The sequence below is a fragment of the Mixophyes fleayi genome, chromosome 5 (genome assembly GCF_038048845.1).
Source record: "Mixophyes fleayi isolate aMixFle1 chromosome 5, aMixFle1.hap1, whole genome shotgun sequence".
NCBI classification, from domain to species: Eukaryota; Metazoa; Chordata; class Amphibia; order Anura; family Limnodynastidae; genus Mixophyes; species Mixophyes fleayi.
The window spans coordinates 110195276-110213638 of NC_134406.1; the positions used below are offsets into that span (position 1 = coordinate 110195276).

Consider the following 18363-nt stretch of genomic DNA (forward strand, 5'->3'; position numbering starts at 1 on the left):
CCATTTTTTTAGCTGTACCATTTGCACCAGCTACAGATGTGTGTGCCGACTAATGATGACTGTCACGACATCGTCTTTGTATTAAAAGCTACATGCAAATGTGCCACTAAGTAGCAAGGAACATTTGTATGCAAGTAAATGTGAATATAAAAACACATTGTATGTACAGAATACATTAAGAACATCTTGATCTATGTATTCAATGTAAAAAAAATATTTTGGCTTAAAAAAACACTTTTTATTATTGACTATATTATCAGATGTTAATTTATTTTATATATTTTTTTATTGCATGAGTTATGATCGGAGTTTATTTTGAACATATGCATGTGCGCATCCTGCAATCTGTTCTGTCTTTCGGTAAGTAACATTTAGGCACTCTGTACTTACACCCAGATTCAAATTGAATTGTAGCATGAGATCCAATTAGATTTAAATACAGTCGGAACTATGGTCAAGTTCCATGCCTGTTTTTATAAAGCAAGTTGGGTGCTGGCTGCGTCCGAATATGAATCAGGCCCTTTGTGTTTGCGTGATACTGAATGTTTTAAACTTAATCCACTATTTCTTGTTTTAGATCCTGTTACAGTTAGAGCATAGTGCACTGTGGGAAGAGGAGGAACACTGGCAGTAAAAAAAAGAAATGGCTGATATTTTTCCAAACTGTACATAATCTGCTGATTCCCTAATTCTCAATGTACAAGTCACTGCAATATACAACTGGCTGTAAGAGATGGTAAAACACATCTACATCCCAACTGCTATGCAGGAGAGCAGATAACCTAAATATTTGCTATTCAAATATATCATACACTACATAATCATTGCACCTAGTCATTTAACAATTTACTGATTCAAAGAAAAACATTGAGCATTATTCAATTCTGCTAAGTTACGGTTTGTATCTGTTCCAAAGCGTAAGAATGATGGAAGGAGAGGATAGCATATGCGGCTATTAATTGTAAGTTCAAACAATGGTTGTAATAGAATGGTGCTACAAATACAGGTTAGCCACACAATCAATGTAACTAAGGTCACTCTATGTTTAACAATGTCTTATCTAGAACAAATAAACTGATTTGGCTGTAGAAATGGGTTGAAGCAAGTACAGAGTAGATTAGATCAGATTTTCAATTAATGAAGTTATAGTAATGATGAGTTTCCTGCCTACCTCATAGTGGCAAATTAAGTACAAAAATAGAAATAACAAACCTCTAATGGAATCTGCAGGAATAAATATCTGAGCCGAATCTTCATCCCATGAATGGATTTGCTTCATGTTAAAACTTGATGGAGAAGGCTTCTTGGAGTGCCTGTTAAAAATTATACATATAAGACAGACATCTTAAATCCATACATTTCTAATGTTTATAAATATTTGTTCTTTCTTTTAGCTAGGATCCCGAGAAAAAAATACCGCCACCACAGCTTAATGGTAAGACTGAGGAAGATTTGTTTAGCATAATATGCATAATATATTAGGCATCGTTTTTGGTAGGTAAATAAGCAGCTTCCATTATTTATAACATTAAAATGACACATGAAATATATATGCTAACACAACTTATATGAAGCATATTATTCCATGAATAAATAATGAAGAATAACATGAAATACTTTGAATAATGTATGTGTTCTAGCAAAATAGCTGACATTTTTAATTGTAAGACTAATTACACTGTAAGAGTAATAGAACCATGCAGATATGGGCAGAAACCACTTCTAAGATTTTAATATATTGCATGGAGAATTAATTTAAAATGTGTGGCAGTTTGTTTGACTTTTGCATTTTTCTTTAATTTCAAACTAATGAATATTAAATTATTGTATTTTTAAAAACATTGCTATTATCTATCAAATTGCAAAATAGTACAAATTTCATAGAGAAACAATGAAGATTAAAATGATAGAATTATATTGTGTAAATTATATTTTCCTAACTCACACTGCCGCAGTATCATAATCATCATCTTATTCCATTTATTTGGCGCCACAGAATCCCAAAAAAATAAACAGATGTTGGAGTAGGAAGGGACAGAGGGAAAAAACTGATGGTCTTTATCCAGCAGACAAATTAGAATAGTACAAGAAATGCTTCACATACCTTATCAAAAGTAAAACAGGGAAAGTTCTGGAATTGGGCTTAAAAAACCTAACTGTTATCTGTAGTGCTGACTGTTTGTTGTTAGCAGTTGTATTGAACTGATGGAAATTTATCTTGTCCCGAAATAGCACAAACTTAGTTTTATTCAAAGTTTTATCCTGGAAAGAAAATATTTAAAACACACATAAGTCATAACTTGTAATTTGTATCTATACTATGCTGTAGAAATATATATACATATATATCTATAATATAAATGCTTAGTGGCGTGTGTTAGTCTGTCAGTGTGTGTGTGGAAAAAATAAAACCAAGCTGCAGTGCCACCTGCTGGGCGGAGTTATACACTGACCTACTAAATTCTTAGTGTGTGTGTGGAAAAAAAAATTCAGAAAGGGCTGAAATTTGATATACTAAGATGTTTTTAATTTGTTAATTTAATTTGTTAATTGTTAAAAGTGTTTATAAAGATTTAAAAAAAATATATATATATTTCTTGAAGGAGAAGTGACAGTTGGGAGTGGTTGGTGGTTGCCGGGGGTGACAGTGGGGAGTGGTTGGTGGTTGAGGCCTGGGCTATGGCCCAAATGCATGACAAGAACCTTTTTAACACCTTAAGTAGCTTGATTTGACTAGAATGCATGAGTATCATGCACGGGTTAATTTGTCTAATATATAAGCCTAGCGGCGTGTGTTAGTCTGTGTGTAAAAAAAAACCAAACAAGCTGCAGCGCCACCTGCTGGGCGGAGTTATACACTGACCTACTAAATTCTTAGCATTATCTAATATTATAAAAGTAAAAGCCTAGCGACGTGTGTTAGTGTGTGTGTGTGTGTGTGGAAAAAATTATTTTCTCAGAAAGGGCTCATCCAATTGACCTTAAATTTGGTATACTAACCTTATTTGACAAAAAAATTAGAATAGTGAAGTCAGTTAACTTCCATCATCCCCCCTTCCCCCCGTGGGAGGGGTAGTAAAGGCTAAATTTACGAGTTGAGGGCTCAAACTCATTTTCGTGAGGTAATTTTACCTCATGAACACACATGTGTAGCGGCGTGTGTTAGTGTGTGTGTGGAAAAAATATTTTCTCAGAAAGGGCTCATCCAATTGACCTGAAATTTGGTATACTGACATTATTTGACAAAAAAATTAGAATAGTCAAGTCAGTTAACTTCCATCATCCCCCCCTTCCCCTGTGGGAGGGGTAGTAAAGGCTAAATTTACGAGTTGAGGGCTCAAACTCATTTTCGTGAGGTAATTTCACCTCATGAACACACATGTGTAGCGGCGTGTGTTAGTGTATGTGGAAAAAACTATTTTCTCAGAAAGGACTCATCCAATTGACCTAAAATTTGGTATACTGACATTATTTGACAAAAAAAATAGAATAGTGAAGTCAGTTTACTTCCATCATCCCCCCTTCCCCCCGTGGGAGGGGTAGTAAAGGCTAAATTTACTAGTTGAGGGCTCAAACTCATTTTCGTGAGGTAATTTTACCTCATGAACACACATGTGTAGCGGCGTGTGTTAGTGTGTGTGTGGAAAAAATATTTTCTCAGAAAGGGCTCATCCAATTGACCTGAAATTTGGTATACTAACATTATTTGACAAAAAAATTAGAATAGTCAAGTCAGTTAACTTCCATCATCCCCCCCTTCCCCTGTGGGAGGGGTAGTAAAGGCTAAATATACGAGTTGAGGGCTCAAACTCATTTTCGTGAGGTAATTTCACCTCATGAACACACATTAAAAAGGGCGCTTGCGTCGGGAAGTAACGCTCTTCCCCTGAGGAGGCCTGGTCTAGGCCCAAATGCATGACAAGAACCTTTTTAAGACCTTAAGTAGCTTGATTTGACTAGAATGCATGAGTATCATGCACGGGTTAACTTGTATATATATATATATATATATATATATATATATATACACACGTACATTATATATATATATATATATATATATATATATGTGTGTGTGTTACGGCTCTGCCTATATTTCGTATGTGGCAGCAGTACCTTAAATCCACCAGACGTGCTGCTGTTCTGCTCCTGAACTTTACACCACGCCTGTAGGAGTTAATCTCCTTGCATGATTAGAACTGCACCTGTCTCACAGGTTCAAATACCTGCCTCAATCTGTGCTCTGTGCAGTTTATCATTTATCCCTGACTGCTGCTTGCTTCTCCTTGTTCCATTGTTTGTTCTACTGCTGCTTGATCTCCCGTTGTGACCTCGGCCTGATTGCCAGTTTATGCTTGTTTGCTTGTGACCCTGAACTCTGCCTAGACACTGGTTTCTGCTTGAACTTTTGTTGCTCAGACCTCTGCCTGGTCACTCGATGCAGCTACTCTGTTTGCTTCCCTGGACAGACTTGTGGATCCTGGCAATAGGGTAACTCTATATTTGTTCCTGCATTTTAACTGTATTTGTCAATTGCTTGGATGCTGTTGCTCTGTGGACTTTTCTGCCATTCATCACACCCGTTCATATTTAGTTTTGGAGTTATACCTGTTTATGCTGCTACCTGAAAATCGGCATATTCCATGAACTGAATCCTTGTTTATACATTTTGCCTGAATAAAGACATTTGGATTTTATATTTCTGTTGCCGCTTCCTGAGTTTGCTAGGAATCCTAACAATATATATATATATATATATATATACACTGATCAGCCGCAACATTAAACCACTAACAAGTAAAGTAAATAACATTGATTATCTCTTTATGATTGCACCTGTATATATTAGGTACCAAGTGAACAGTCAGTTCTTGAAGTTGATGTGCTATAAACAAGAAAAATTGACAAGTGTTGAAGTGCCTACAATGGGCATGTGAGTGCCAAAACTAGACCATGGAGCAATGGAAGAAGGTGGCCTGAGCTGATGAATCACGTTTTCCTTTACATCATGTGGACAGCCAGGTGCATCGTTTAACTGGGGAATAAGACAAGCCAGTGGAGGCAGTGTGATGCTCTGGGCAATATTCTGATGGGAAACCTTGGGTTCTGACATTCATGTGGATGTTACTTTGACACTTACCAACAACATTGTTGCAGACCACGTACAGCCCTTCATGGCAAAGGTACTCCCTGATGGCATGTTAGTGGTCGCGGCGGCTCCGGGCACCGCCGCGACTCTCTTGCTGTTCCTGGTGACGCCCCGGCCGTTGCTACGGCAACCAGGGCGTCACTTCCGGTTTCTGTGTCCCGGTTGCCTGGGCAACAACTGGGACGCTTAGAGGGAGCTACCGATACCATCACCATCTTCACGGACCATAAAAACCTCCAATACATTCAGACCGCTAAAACTTTGAATCCTAGGCAGGCCCGCTGGGCCTTATTTTTCACCAGATTTAACTTCATTATTACATACCGTCCAGGATCTAAAAATACTAAGGCCGATTCCTTGTCCCGAAGTTTTTTGGCCCATCATCCTCAGTCTCCGGACCCGTTGTCTATTGTTCCTACAACTGCTGTTCATCTTGGTCTCACCCAGGACCTAGGAGCAACTATCCGGTGCTTCCAGAGAATCGCTCCAGTTCAGACACCGGTCAACAAATTATTTGTCCCCGTTCATTTAAGGAAATCTGTTCTCATTGAAGGCCACAACAACTGCTCTGCTGGGAATCCGGGAATCCGTAGGACTATTGAGGTTCTTTCTCGTTGGTTGTGGTGGCCCACCTTGTCAAACGATGTGGAGAATTATGTTCGGGCTTGTCCTGAGTGTGCTAAAAACAAGACCGATAGGAACCGTCCTTCTGGGCTATTGTTACCTTTGCCGGCACCGAGCAGGCCTTGGACCCATCTGTCGATGGATTTCATTGTTGACCTACCAGTATCCGCAGGACATAACACCATCCTGGTAGTTGTCGATCGGTTCAGTAAGATGGCACATTTTATATCTTTGCCCAAGCTACCGGATGCCAGAACCCTGGCCACCTTGTTTTTGACGCATATTTTTCGTCTTCAAGGGACTCCTGAAGATATAGTATCAGATCGAGGATCCCAGTTTATTGCCCGGTTTTGGAAAGCCTTTTGTAAGTCCATCGGGATCTCTATCAGTCTGTCTTCAGCATATCATCCTCAGTCGAATGGACAGACAGAGAGGACGAACCAAGCTCTGGAACAGTTTTTGCGCATTTATGTGTCTAAATTTCACGATAATTGGTCCTCTCTCCTGCCCTGGGCAGAATTTGCGTACAATAATTCTTGCCATTCCACTATTCACACGTCCCCGTTTTTTTGCAACTTCGGGTTTCACCCAAAATCCAATTCATTTTCTACTACTGTTCCCTGTGGAGATTCCGGAACGCCTGCTTTTACGGCCAGGCTAAGGTCCGTTTGGAAAAAGGTGCATATATACACTGATCAGCCGCAACATTAAACCACTAACAAGTAAAGTAAATAACATTGATTATCTCTTTATGATTGCACCTGTATATATTAGGTACCAAGTGAACAGTCAGTTCTTGAAGTTGATGTGCTATAAACAAGAAAAATTGACAAGTGTTGAAGTGCCTACAATGGGCATGTGAGTGCCAAAACTAGACCATGGAGCAATGGAAGAAGGTGGCCTGAGCTGATGAATCACGTTTTCCTTTACATCATGTGGACAGCCAGGTGCATCGTTTAACTGGGGAATAAGACAAGCCAGTGGAGGCAGTGTGATGCTCTGGGCAATATTCTGATGGGAAACCTTGGGTTCTGACATTCATGTGGATGTTACTTTGACACTTACCAACTACCTCAACATTGTTGCAGACCACGTACAGCCCTTCATGGCAAAGGTACTCCCTGATGGCATGTTAGTGGTCGCGGCGGCTCCGGGCACCGCCGCGACTCTCTTGCTGTTCCTGGTGATGCCCCGGCCGTTGCTACGGCAACCAGGACGTCACTTCCAGTTTCTGTGTCCCGGTTGCCTGGGCAACAACCGGGACGCTTTGGTCTTCCTGACGCCGCGCCCGGCCAGCTGTCAAACAGTCGGGCGCGTGCGCACAGGATTAGGTAGGGCCAGCAATGCAAGGCTGTGTAGGATCAGCTATCAGGCTGATTACAGATTAGGTTACTGCTGGCACTCTGCCTATACCATTGGCTGCAGGCTCCGCATCTCTATCATACTGCAGCTGAGGACATATTCTGGACTGTGTCCTGATTGGCCATCTGTACTATTTAAGGCAGTGAGGACTGAGCCTCACTGCCGGTTATAGCGTTCTGTCCTCAGTCCTGCTGCCTGCTTGTACTATCCATTTAGGTTCCTGTTACCTTAGATTTGACCACCCGTGTTTGACCCCTGCTTGTTATTGGACCTTTGACCCTTCTCTTCTGACCTTGACCTTTGCCTGGAATTCGGATTTTGCTTCTCTGCCTGTGAGTTTGACCCTTTGCTTGCCCTTGGATATTGCTTCTGTGCCTGTGACCTTTTGACATTGGATTTCTCTCATACTACAGTCCACCAATCATTTCACTTCTGGGAAACTCCTTTAAGTCAGTATACGCTACTCGACCCTCGGTCGGCCCGCAGCCCAGTCTGTCCCCACCACTAGGGGCTCCAGCGAACACCTGGCCTTCTGAGTAGTTCCCGAGTTTCACTTTACTGACTTGGGAGTTCCTAACATGGCAGTGGCCTCTTACAGCAGAATAATCCATTCTTCCACAGTGCAAAACATTGTTCAGGAATGGTTTGAGGAAAATGACAAAGAGTTCAAGGTTTGACTTTCCCAGATCTCAATCCGATCAAGCAGCTGTGGGATGTTCTATTTACCTGTGCATTCTAGCTGGACCAATATGCAATATGTGGCACTTACCCTTGTGTATCAAACGCCCATTGTCCCATGTAAGCTTGCGAGCAGGGCTCTCTCACCTCTCTGTCTGTATGTATTACCCAGTGCCATTTTATTACTGTTTATTCCCAATTGTAAAGCACTACTGAATTTGCTGGTACTATATAAATAAATGTTGTTGATGATGATGTGCTGGAGAAACTAGTTATAGAGTCCCACCTCGCAACTCACAGAACTTAAAGGATCTGCTGCTAACGTCTTGGTGCCAGATATCACGTCACAAGACACCTTCAGAGGTGTCCATATCTCTGCGATTCAGATCTGTTTTGGCAGCACAAGCAGAACCTACACTATATTAGGCAGGTGGTTTTAATGTTGTGGCTGATCAGTATATGTATGTGTGTGTATATATACATATATATATTAATGCTGTAACTTTGAAATAATTTTAATACAAATACTGGTTTCACATCAATCCAAAATCTGGTCTAGATTTGACACACCATTCACAAGCAAAACAAATAGCAGAAGCTTTATAGAAGTACCAAATGAATTCATAGCAAAGCAAGTGCTGATTTACCTGGTTTCTCTTGTTTTCAATCTCCATTTTGACCGGTGTTAGATTGTCTCGAGTGTTGAATTTTCTTCCAGTAGAACAGTCATGGAGACTAAGGCTTGTAAAATAGCCATTCAGCTAAAAGAACATAAAACAGGTCAGCATATACCAAACATCAAAAGTTACCCAAAGAAAAAAAATTACATGCAAAGAAGAATTGTGGTACTTAAAAATTAGTATAAAATATACATTTCCATGGCATGCCGGTCAAGAAGTTTTATAGAATTGTATGGATGTTCTAGTCTTGAATACAATTAATGGTAGATTATAGGAAAGAGCCCAGGACCCAGATCTCCTCCACACATCTTAGCAGTGCAGGTATGCACTAGCAAAACATTGTCCTCGCTAGAGATTTAGGGGCATATTTGTCAAGGAATTAAGTGTTTTTTGCACCCACAGTTATGTTTTCAACTATTTTGCCTATTAATACTGTGACGTAGGTACTCTTTCCAAGGAATTTACTTGTTTTACATTCACTGTCACTGGTAAAACACATAAAATTAAATGCAAAATATTTATTACATCTATTTTTTTTAACAACTTTATTTATTTGAATATCAGCATATTACACCATTTGACAAAGTTATACATAATATCAAATACACCAATAAGTAAAGGAAAGTAGCCACATATACAACATATAAAGGGGGTAAGAGCGCAGGATCACAAAATTGACATATGTCAAAAATATAAAAAGCTGAAAGTAATAATTGCTGAACTATTTTCAGAAAAATAAAAAATAAATTCCATTAAGGTGGCATTGTGGCTTGCAGCTATAAAGGGAGAATGAGGGGGGGAAAGGCGTGTGTGTGTGTGTAAGGGGGGCTTGGGGGACCAGGAGGACAAGGAGATTGCAGTTCCCATACTCTGGTGAACAGCTTTGATGTATTATTAAGAATGCTAGTCATGTATTCAATTTTATAAATGTGTCAGACTCTATTAATGACTGTCTACATTGTTGGAGCATGAGGTTGTTTTCAATCAGCGACTATATGACACATGGTTGCTTAGACATCTTATTCTGCTGAGCAGTGGCTTTTGGGATCCCAAGTGGAAGGAGGAAGAACTTGGGAGGGAGGTGTACATCGAGAAAAAGGGATAAAAGTGATGCAAAATTACAAGCCTTAACCAGAATGGTATTAGTTTGGGACATTGCCATCATATGTGGAGAAATGAGCCATCAATTGAGCAGCCTCTCCAGCATTTTCTGGATGAATCTGGGAAAATCTTGTACAGTTTAGTGGGGACTAAGTATCATAGATACAGGAGTTTATGTGCATTCTCTTTTATCTTTACACAAATAGAACTAGAGGCAGTATTTGTTCTTATTCCTCTCAGTCTTCATTGACCAGAGAATCTCCTAGATACTCCTACCAAGCTTGTTTATGCGGGCAGGGCTGTCTTTCCCATTGGGCACAATGGGCAGGTGCCCGGGGGCCCTGCAGCCCAGGGGGGCCCGTCGCGCTCGCAGTGCATGTCGGGCGTGACATCATCACGCCCGCTCTACATCCATTGCGGAGCGCGACGGAGGAGGAGACCAGGGAGGGAGCCGGATCGCCAGCTGACAGCACGGTAAGTATTTTCTTCTTTTTTTCAGGTTTTTTTTTCTTTCCTGCCTCCGACGGGCCCCCCTGGGCTGCAGGGCCCATATATATAATCTTTTTTTTTTTTTTGTATATATAGGGGCCCGGGTGCACTGCTGTGCCCAGGGGGCCAAAGATGTTCTTAAGAGGGCCCTGTATGCGGGTCTTTCACATCTGTGTCTGAGGATTTAAGTTGCCAATACAGAAGTGATCTGAGAATTTTTGTTGAAGAGTGTCTTAGGGAAGCATTCAAAAAAAGTCAATGGTCTGGCATAGTGGGATTTAACGGTGGAATGGAAATTCCTCAGCAGCAAGTATTGAAAGAAATATTTATTAGATATATTGAATTAAGTATTTAAGTTATCAAGTGAAAGGAAGGAGAGATCCTTAGTGATATCATTCAGGTATCTGCTACTTCCCACCTTTCAAAATTGAAAAGAGGTCAAGATACAGCCTGGTGGAAATCTAGGATCATCAAAGAGTGGAATAATTGAGCTGGGAGTTGAAGTGAATTTAAATATTGTGTTTGTTTGATCCCAAAGCTCTAATGGGTGAGCAATAACTGGTTGACAGAGAATTGATTTCAAACGGCTGGGTCGAGGTAGCCACAGAATAGAGGAGACCGAGCAAATACCCAAGCTCTCTGCCTCAATTTAGGTCCAAGTCTTGTTGAACCAAGGATATTCCATAATACACATTGGGCGAGTTGCACTGCCAGATGGTATTGTTTGAAGTTAGGGACTCCTAGAGCCCCGCCCTGTACCAACCTCTGTAGAAACCAAAGCTTAACTCTGGGGCGTTTCTTGCCCCCATATAAATTGCAATGTATAATGTTGTAAAAGATTAATTACATAGGAACACTCGAATTAGCAGGGCTTGAAAATGGTGGAGAAACCTAGGTAAAACATTAATTTTAACACAGTTTATATGTCCTATCCAAGAGATGAAGTTTTAATTCCAGCACTCTAGGTCAGAATTGACCTGGAACAGCAGACAAGGGTAGTTAGCTTGAAAGAGCTGGCTATATTGTTTTGCAATGTGGATGCCCAGCTATTTAAATTTCTTTTGAGGCCATTTGAAGGGGAATTTTTGGCCAGATCTTTTCTGGTGAAAATCGTGAGATAGAGGTCAAGTACTTCTGTTTTTTTGGGGGGATAATTTTGTAACCTGAGAGATGTCTATAGATTTCAAGGTCTTTAAGCAGCTGAGGTAATGTTGTGGTCAAATCAGATGAGGTCAGGAGGATGTCATCAGCAAACAAGGAAATTTTGTACTCTGTCTTCCCTAATTTTATTCCTAAAATAGCATTGTTTGAAGATTTCATTGTGCAACTAAAAGCTTAATTAATAGTGTAAATATTAAGGGCGAGATGGGGCACCCTTGCCGCGAGCCATTTGAGATTAGAAAACGAGATGAAGCAACTCCATTGGCCAATACTGTTGCTCTAGGGGATTGGTATAAAGCTAATAATCCATCAAGGGATGTGGCAGTGAACTCCATAGACCTCAGACCTCTAGACATGAGTGTCCATGAGATATGATCGAAAGATTTTTCAGCGTCAAGCGCCATAATTAAAGTTAGTGCTTTGAGCACATGAATAAAGTGGATGAGGTCAATGGCTCGTCTTGTGCTATACAAGGCCTGATGGTCAGGGATAAACCCGACCTGATCTGGATTTATTGAGGAGATGGGAATTCAGTCTATTCACTAATTTTTTTGCATAACTTTTAAGTTCAACATTTAATAATGATATTGGTCTATAATTAGAGCAGGAAGGAGGATCTCTTCCCGGTTTCGGTATGACAATGATAGAGGCCAAGGTCGTTGCAGCAGCAAAAAGATCTGGTAAAGATTTTATTGAAAAAGTGTGTCGCACCCAGGGCGAGGATACTGGAGAACTTATTGTAATATTGAGGAGTGAGACCATCAGGGCAGGGAGCTAAGGATGATTTTAATGATTTGATTGCTGATAAGGTCTCCTCCTGTGTGGTATCTGCAGTCAGGAAGGAACAATAACTGTCAGAGAGGCTCAGCTATATAAGCAAGGACAGAAAAGAGCTGGTCTGATCCTCCAGAGATTCAGCAGAAGACAGGGCTCCAGATAGATTGTGTAGATCTTTATAACAATTATGGAATTCATGAGCACTTTTGTATAGGGTCATAGATAGATTGTTGCAGAGATCAGTTCAAGAGCTTTTTTATGGTGCAGCTTATTAGCAAGTATTGATTCTGCCTCAACAGCTTTATCATAGAATTTTTGTGAAAACTTGTAACTTCAAGAGAACTACCCATTTGTATTTGTAGTTGTGTTGACGCAGGATCCTAGTCACCAGCTGAAGGTCCCTGCGTTTTGGTTGGTGGCAGGAGCTAAGTGCTGAAACAAATGAAGTTGCATATCTTGGAAATCAAGAGTTCAAAATCAGTAAGATCTGATATTAGGTGTTTGAAGAAACTATTAAGGAAAGAGAGGAACTTGTCACGGATTCTGGAACATTATGAATTTTCAGGTTGTTTTGTCATAACCTATTCTCTTGGTACTCTTGTTTCTTTTTGATGGTTTCCATTTCTGAGCTTAGTGTTGTGAGCTCCTGTTTAAAGGTCGTTTGGACATGGCACAGTTTGTCAGTTATAGATTCAAGAGTGTCAATGCTAGAGCCAAGAGCCGCTATTTCTGATCTGAATTTGACAAAAGCTGTTTTAAATTCTTGTTGAAAGGTAAGTTTGATGTCATTTTCTAGGTTAGTGATAGCTGCTTAAACTTTGCAATCAATTTCAGCTGCAGATTGAGAAGTAGGGCTGGAAGAGCGACATTGATCAGAGAATTGTGAAGAGGCTTCTACATTTTTTTGAGGAGTGACAAAGATCGGAGCTGTGCTGCCTGGTGCAACTTTATTATTTTTGGCAGACATTTTCCAGAGACATTGTACAGTGCCCCAAAAAAACAAAAAGGAAAAGGGTACATTTGCCAGAGGGAGGATGAGGATGGTAACTGTTTGCCAGTAGTTGTCGTTACTGAGCTAAGAGGTGCCGAGTCTAACATGCTCCTGGTGTTCACAAGGGATCCCCACAAGAAACTATAGGCTTCGCTGCGTGTAATGTGCAGGCCGCAGCCCTCAAAAACAGTCACCAGCAGAAACAGGTGAAAGTCCGAGGTCAATAGCCAGAAGGGTACGTGGTACCAGAGCAAAATCCGAACAGTAGTCAGGAAAGCCAAAGGTCAAAAGCCAAACAGGTATGCTGACAGAAATAGGATTCAAAGGGAGTAGTCAGTAGCCAAGCCAAAGTCAAACCAAGGTATCACAAGCAGGAGTCAGGAACAGGGAACAATGATGCAGGAACAAGTAAGATTCAGGTAAGCGCTGGAACTAGGAGACCTAATACTTTGGTACCCTAGTGGTGCCAGAGTTCTAAGGGCCTTAATTGAAGATTTGGCAGTCAATGACATCACTGACTGCTGCCGCAGAGAAGGGATCTTGTCCCGTTGCTCAGCAGTGGGATGCGGATGTACAGAATGCTTCCAGGGACGGTCAGGCGGAAGTCGCATCCCATGGTTACCCTGAAAGAAGAAGGCACCTGTCCGTGGCAGCCGGGAGGGTGCAACGGCGCCTGACAGGCTGTAAGGGACTAAGAGGGGGAACAGGCTGGAATGGATGGTAGGAAAAATGGTGCACTCCTACCAGTTAGCCATAGTCAAGGTCCCTCAGATCCCAGATTCGACAGGGAACTTACATCTGGTCAAAAAAGTTTCTAATAGTAGGCAGGTGCAGTACAGTTTTTGCAGGAGAGTGTTGATTACAATCATTTACACAATTATACTGTAGTTGTAGTAGATACTGCAAGTGTTGGAATTGCTAATGTCCACTGGAGGGCAGCAAAGTCTTGGGAATCTGTTATAATTGAAAATTTCAGTGTCTTTAGAGTGTGTAGCAAAAAAAAATTTTTTTGTTTATTGCAGTACTGTGTCAGCCAGAAAAATTGTGTCAAAAAAGACAAAGTTATTATAGGAGTGATACATTTATTGGCTAATCAAAAGAAAATATATTTGCTAGCTTTCAGAGCACATAGGCCCCTTCATCAGGCAAGTTTACAAATGAATGACTGAGAAAAGGGCACAACATTTAAGAGATGTTACATCAAGCAATTTGTATAGGGGGGGGAATACATCATTAAGATAAGCAAAAGTAATAAACCGGAGGTTTTAGTTACGGATGGAAGAGTGAAAGTCCTCAGAGTTCAGAGATCTGGAGGTAAATGTATCAAGGTCCGATTTTGCAAATCCAGCGATTTTATCGTGAGAGTTGAAACTCGCAGATGTATGAAGCTGAGATTTCATGCAAAATTGCCAGAGTTGTGCTTTTGTCAAAATCGCTATTTCCAAAATCGCCAGAGATCAAACTCCCGACTATTTGCCACTGCAGTTATACAACTCTCAAATGTATGAAGCTGCGAGTAAGCAAACTCAGGAGAGTTTGCTTGAAAACACGCCAGATACAACACGCTGCTTGATAGCAGCCTGTTGTAGAAACACATCACTGTTACACTGCCCTGGCAGTGTAAAAATGGTAAAGAATAGAAGAGAGTTAAAAAAAAAAAGCGTGGGGTCAAAATCGCAGGTTGATACATTTCAGTTTTTTTTCACTGCGATTTGCCGCGATTTTAACACACTGTCAAAATCGGACCTTGATACATTTACCCCCTGGAGTCACTCTGCTGTGGGTTGCCAAGTGTGTCTATGTAATGGGTCATAAATCCAGGTGTTAGGTTGAGTCCTTGAGTCAATGACTGGAATGTTCTTATCAGCTTGAATTCCCAGATTTTTCTCTCCCTGTCATTTAAAAAAAAAACCTTTCAGAATTAGGACTTTTAAATCTGTCATACTGTGTCCTGGTCCAGAGCAGTGTTTACCCACGGGGGTGTCCAGAGGCTTCTATACGGTGTGTCTGTGTACATTCTCTCCAATGTAGATTCCCTCAGGCCACATTGTACACTGTATTAGTGTACAACGTAATAGTGTACAATGTATCTCTGAACTCCTACGACTTTCACTCTTCAATCCGTAAGCAAAACCTCAGTTTTATTACTTTAGCTTATCTTAATGATGTACCCCCCCTGTACAAATTGCTTGATGTAACATCTCTTTTCTCAATCATTCATTTGTAAACTTGCCTGATGAAGGGGCCTCTGTGCTCTGACAGCTAGCAAATATAAAGTTTTGTTTTGGTTAGCCAATAAAGGTATCACTCCTATAATACTTTTTTCTTTTTTGACACAAAAGTATTCAACATCATATAGTGTCTATAGAGAAGAGTTGAGTTGTGCAAGAAATAATATGCAGGCATGCAATAGGTTTAGTAAAAATCATGGACTGTGCAGAATAAGATGCACGTGATAGATTTATGTACGGAGTGCAAAAGAGTCAAAATGTAGTACTAGCACTGTATGTGTAGCAAAAATAGTCTGTGGTCAGAGCAGTTTGTTGGGAAAGGGCTTATCACAAAAAATAAGAAAAACAGACTGACAGATTACCCACATATTCTGTTGAAAAGATGCTCTTGTTTGCAGGGGACAGGGGTGCGTGTGATGTTGAGATCAGAGCGCTAGAGTCCCCACAGCGGGTAGTGAGTGAGTAGCGACTAGTGGATTGCCAAGTAACAGGGGTGAATCTAGTCACACTACTAAGAATCCAGGCGTTGCAGTACCTGAGGTCTGATAGGCCAGCGTTGTCTCCGAGCCACCCGGGGAGTGTAGAGGCAGATTGCTCTCTCCAGCAGGAAGGCCCCTTAACCAGTCCCAATGAAGTTCCCGGTGGTCTCGGCGCTAAAGGAAGGAGTGTGTGTGGAGATAGGTAGGAAGGCTGACCAGATAGCCAAAGACACTTTGACAAACAGTGAAAGGAGCATTATCACTCGGATGCTGGCAGATTACAGTGGTAGCTAGACAGAGCGCTTGTTGGATGCATCTGCCATCTTAGGCAACCAGGCCACACCCCTTATTATCTATCCTTATCTATTTTTATTATTGTGAAATTGGTGAGAGTTTGTTTGTACTTGTGCTACTGTACAAGTGGGGACATTGACCTGATAACACACCAACAATGTGGGGACACAAAATGAGGTCCCCACAAACATGACTACAGTCATGGCTAAAAGTTTTGGTTTTCACAACGTTTGCTGCTTCAGTGTTTTTAGAACTTTTTGTCAGATGTTGCTATGGAATACTGAAGTAAAATTACAAGCATTTCAAAGTGTCAAAAGCTTTTATTGATAATTACATTAAGTTTATGCAAAGATTCAATATTTGCAGTGTTGACCCTTCTTTTTGAAGACCTCTGCAATTCGCCCTGGCATGCTGTCAATCAACTTCTGGGCCACATACTGACTGATGACCACCCATTCTTGCCTAATCAATGCTTGCAGTTTGTCAGAATTTCTGGGTTTTTGTTTGTCCACCCACCTCTTGAGGATTGACCACAAGTTCTCAATGGGATCAAGGTCTGGGAGTTTCTTGGCCATGGACCTAAAATTCAATGTTTTGAACCCCGAGCCACTTAGTTATCATTTTTGCCTTATGACAAGGTGCTCCATCATGCTGGAAAAGGCATTGTTCGTCACCAAACTGTTCTTGGATGGTTGGGAGAAGTTGCTCTTGGAGGATGTTTTGGTACCATTCTTTATTCTAGGCTGTGTTCTTAGGCAAAATTGTGAGTGAGCCTACTCCCTTGGCTGAGAAGCAACCCCACACATGAATGGTATCAAGATGCTTTACTGTTGGTATGACACAGGACTGATGGTAGCGCTCACCTTTCCTTCTCCGGACAAGCGTTTTTCCAGATGCCCCAAACAATCTGAAAGGGGATTCATCTTAGAAAATGACTTTACCCCAGTCCTCAGCAGTCCAATCTCTGTACCTTTTGCAGAATATCAGTCTGTCCCTGATGCTTTCCTGGAGAGACCCAGAAACCCTGCCTGCTGCCATTCCTGAGCAAGCTCGGACTGGTGGTGCTCCGATCCTGCAGCTGAATCAACTTTAGAAGATGGTCCTGGTGCTTGCTAGAAGTTCTTGGGCGTCCTGAAGCCTTCTTCACAACTATTGAAGTTCCCCTTGAAGTTCTTGATGATCCTATAAAAGGTTGATGTAGGTGCAATCTTACTAGCAGCAATATCCTTGCCTGTGAAGCCCTTTTTGTGCAAAGCAATGATGACTGCACGTGTTTCCTTGCAGGTAATTATGGTTAACAGAGGAAGAACAATAATTTCAAGTACCACCTCCTTTTAAAGCCTCCAGTATTTTATTCTAACTCAATCCGCATGAAAGAGAAATCTCCAGCCTTGTTCTAGTCAACGCTCTCACGAGAGAACCACTGATCCAATGTCAGCTGGTCCTTTTGTGGCAGGGCTGAAATGCAGTGTAAATGTTGTTTTGGGGATAAAGTTTATTGCCATGACAAAGAGGGACATTGAAATTAATGCAATTCATCTGATCCCTCTACATGACATTCTGGAGTATATGCAAATTGCCATCATAAAAACTGAGGCAGCAGACTTTGTGAAAAATAATATTTGTGTTATTCTCAAAACTTTTAACCATGACTGTATACTAGAGACAGCGAGACTATCACAACCTTCTCTCACCAATAGGAAAAAAGGAACAGTGTGGGATAACATTCTCTGTAATTTTCTTTAATATATTTTGGTATTGTTATGGATATTTATCTATCTCTCTTTTTTTATAAAGCTAAATATGAATATTGTCAGTGATTACAGAATGAATAACAGTGAAGATGAGAGTGTCCCTGACCCCTAAGAGCAGGCAGAATAGGTCAGACACCAGCAACACCAGTGATTATACACCATTGCAGGAAAGTATTATAACAATGAACAACACAGAGACTTGATCTACACACAATGATTCTCTAACAGATAGCAACAGTGTTTTAAACACAGATTATTGAAAGTCTGATATAGTGCCTGTCTAAACACTTTCCCAAAAAAATGACATAACAAAATGAAGTACTGCTTATACTGTGAGAAACCTCTCAAAAATAGTCAGGCATATAGAACATGTTCATCATAATGAGACTGAAGTTGCAAGGGCACTTAAATTTCCCAAGTACTCAAAGGAAAGGTGTATACAATTAAGACATGTTTGAAATAGAAGTAACTTTGCACACAACCCTGAGGTAATTAGGATAGGAAGGGGAGTTCTAAATCTTGCAAACAACCAAAAACAGGTGCAGTTCTCAAAGGTTCCATGCATTGACTCAATTGCCAAAACTTGTTTGCAA

General features: G+C 40.8%; 1 protein-coding gene across 1 annotated transcript in view; it reads right to left on the reverse strand.

Moving 5' to 3' along the window:
- Positions 1-18363, reverse strand: part of PKD1L1 (polycystin 1 like 1, transient receptor potential channel interacting) — a 197653-nt gene that overhangs the window by 81792 nt on the left and 97498 nt on the right. The window contains exons 23-25 of the mRNA XM_075214369.1: positions 8461-8574; positions 2105-2262; positions 1213-1313 (exon numbers count right to left, since the gene is read on the reverse strand). Of these exons, the coding sequence (XP_075070470.1) occupies positions 1213-1313; positions 2105-2262; positions 8461-8574 (373 nt within the window). The remainder of the gene's footprint in view (positions 1-1212; positions 1314-2104; positions 2263-8460; positions 8575-18363) is intronic.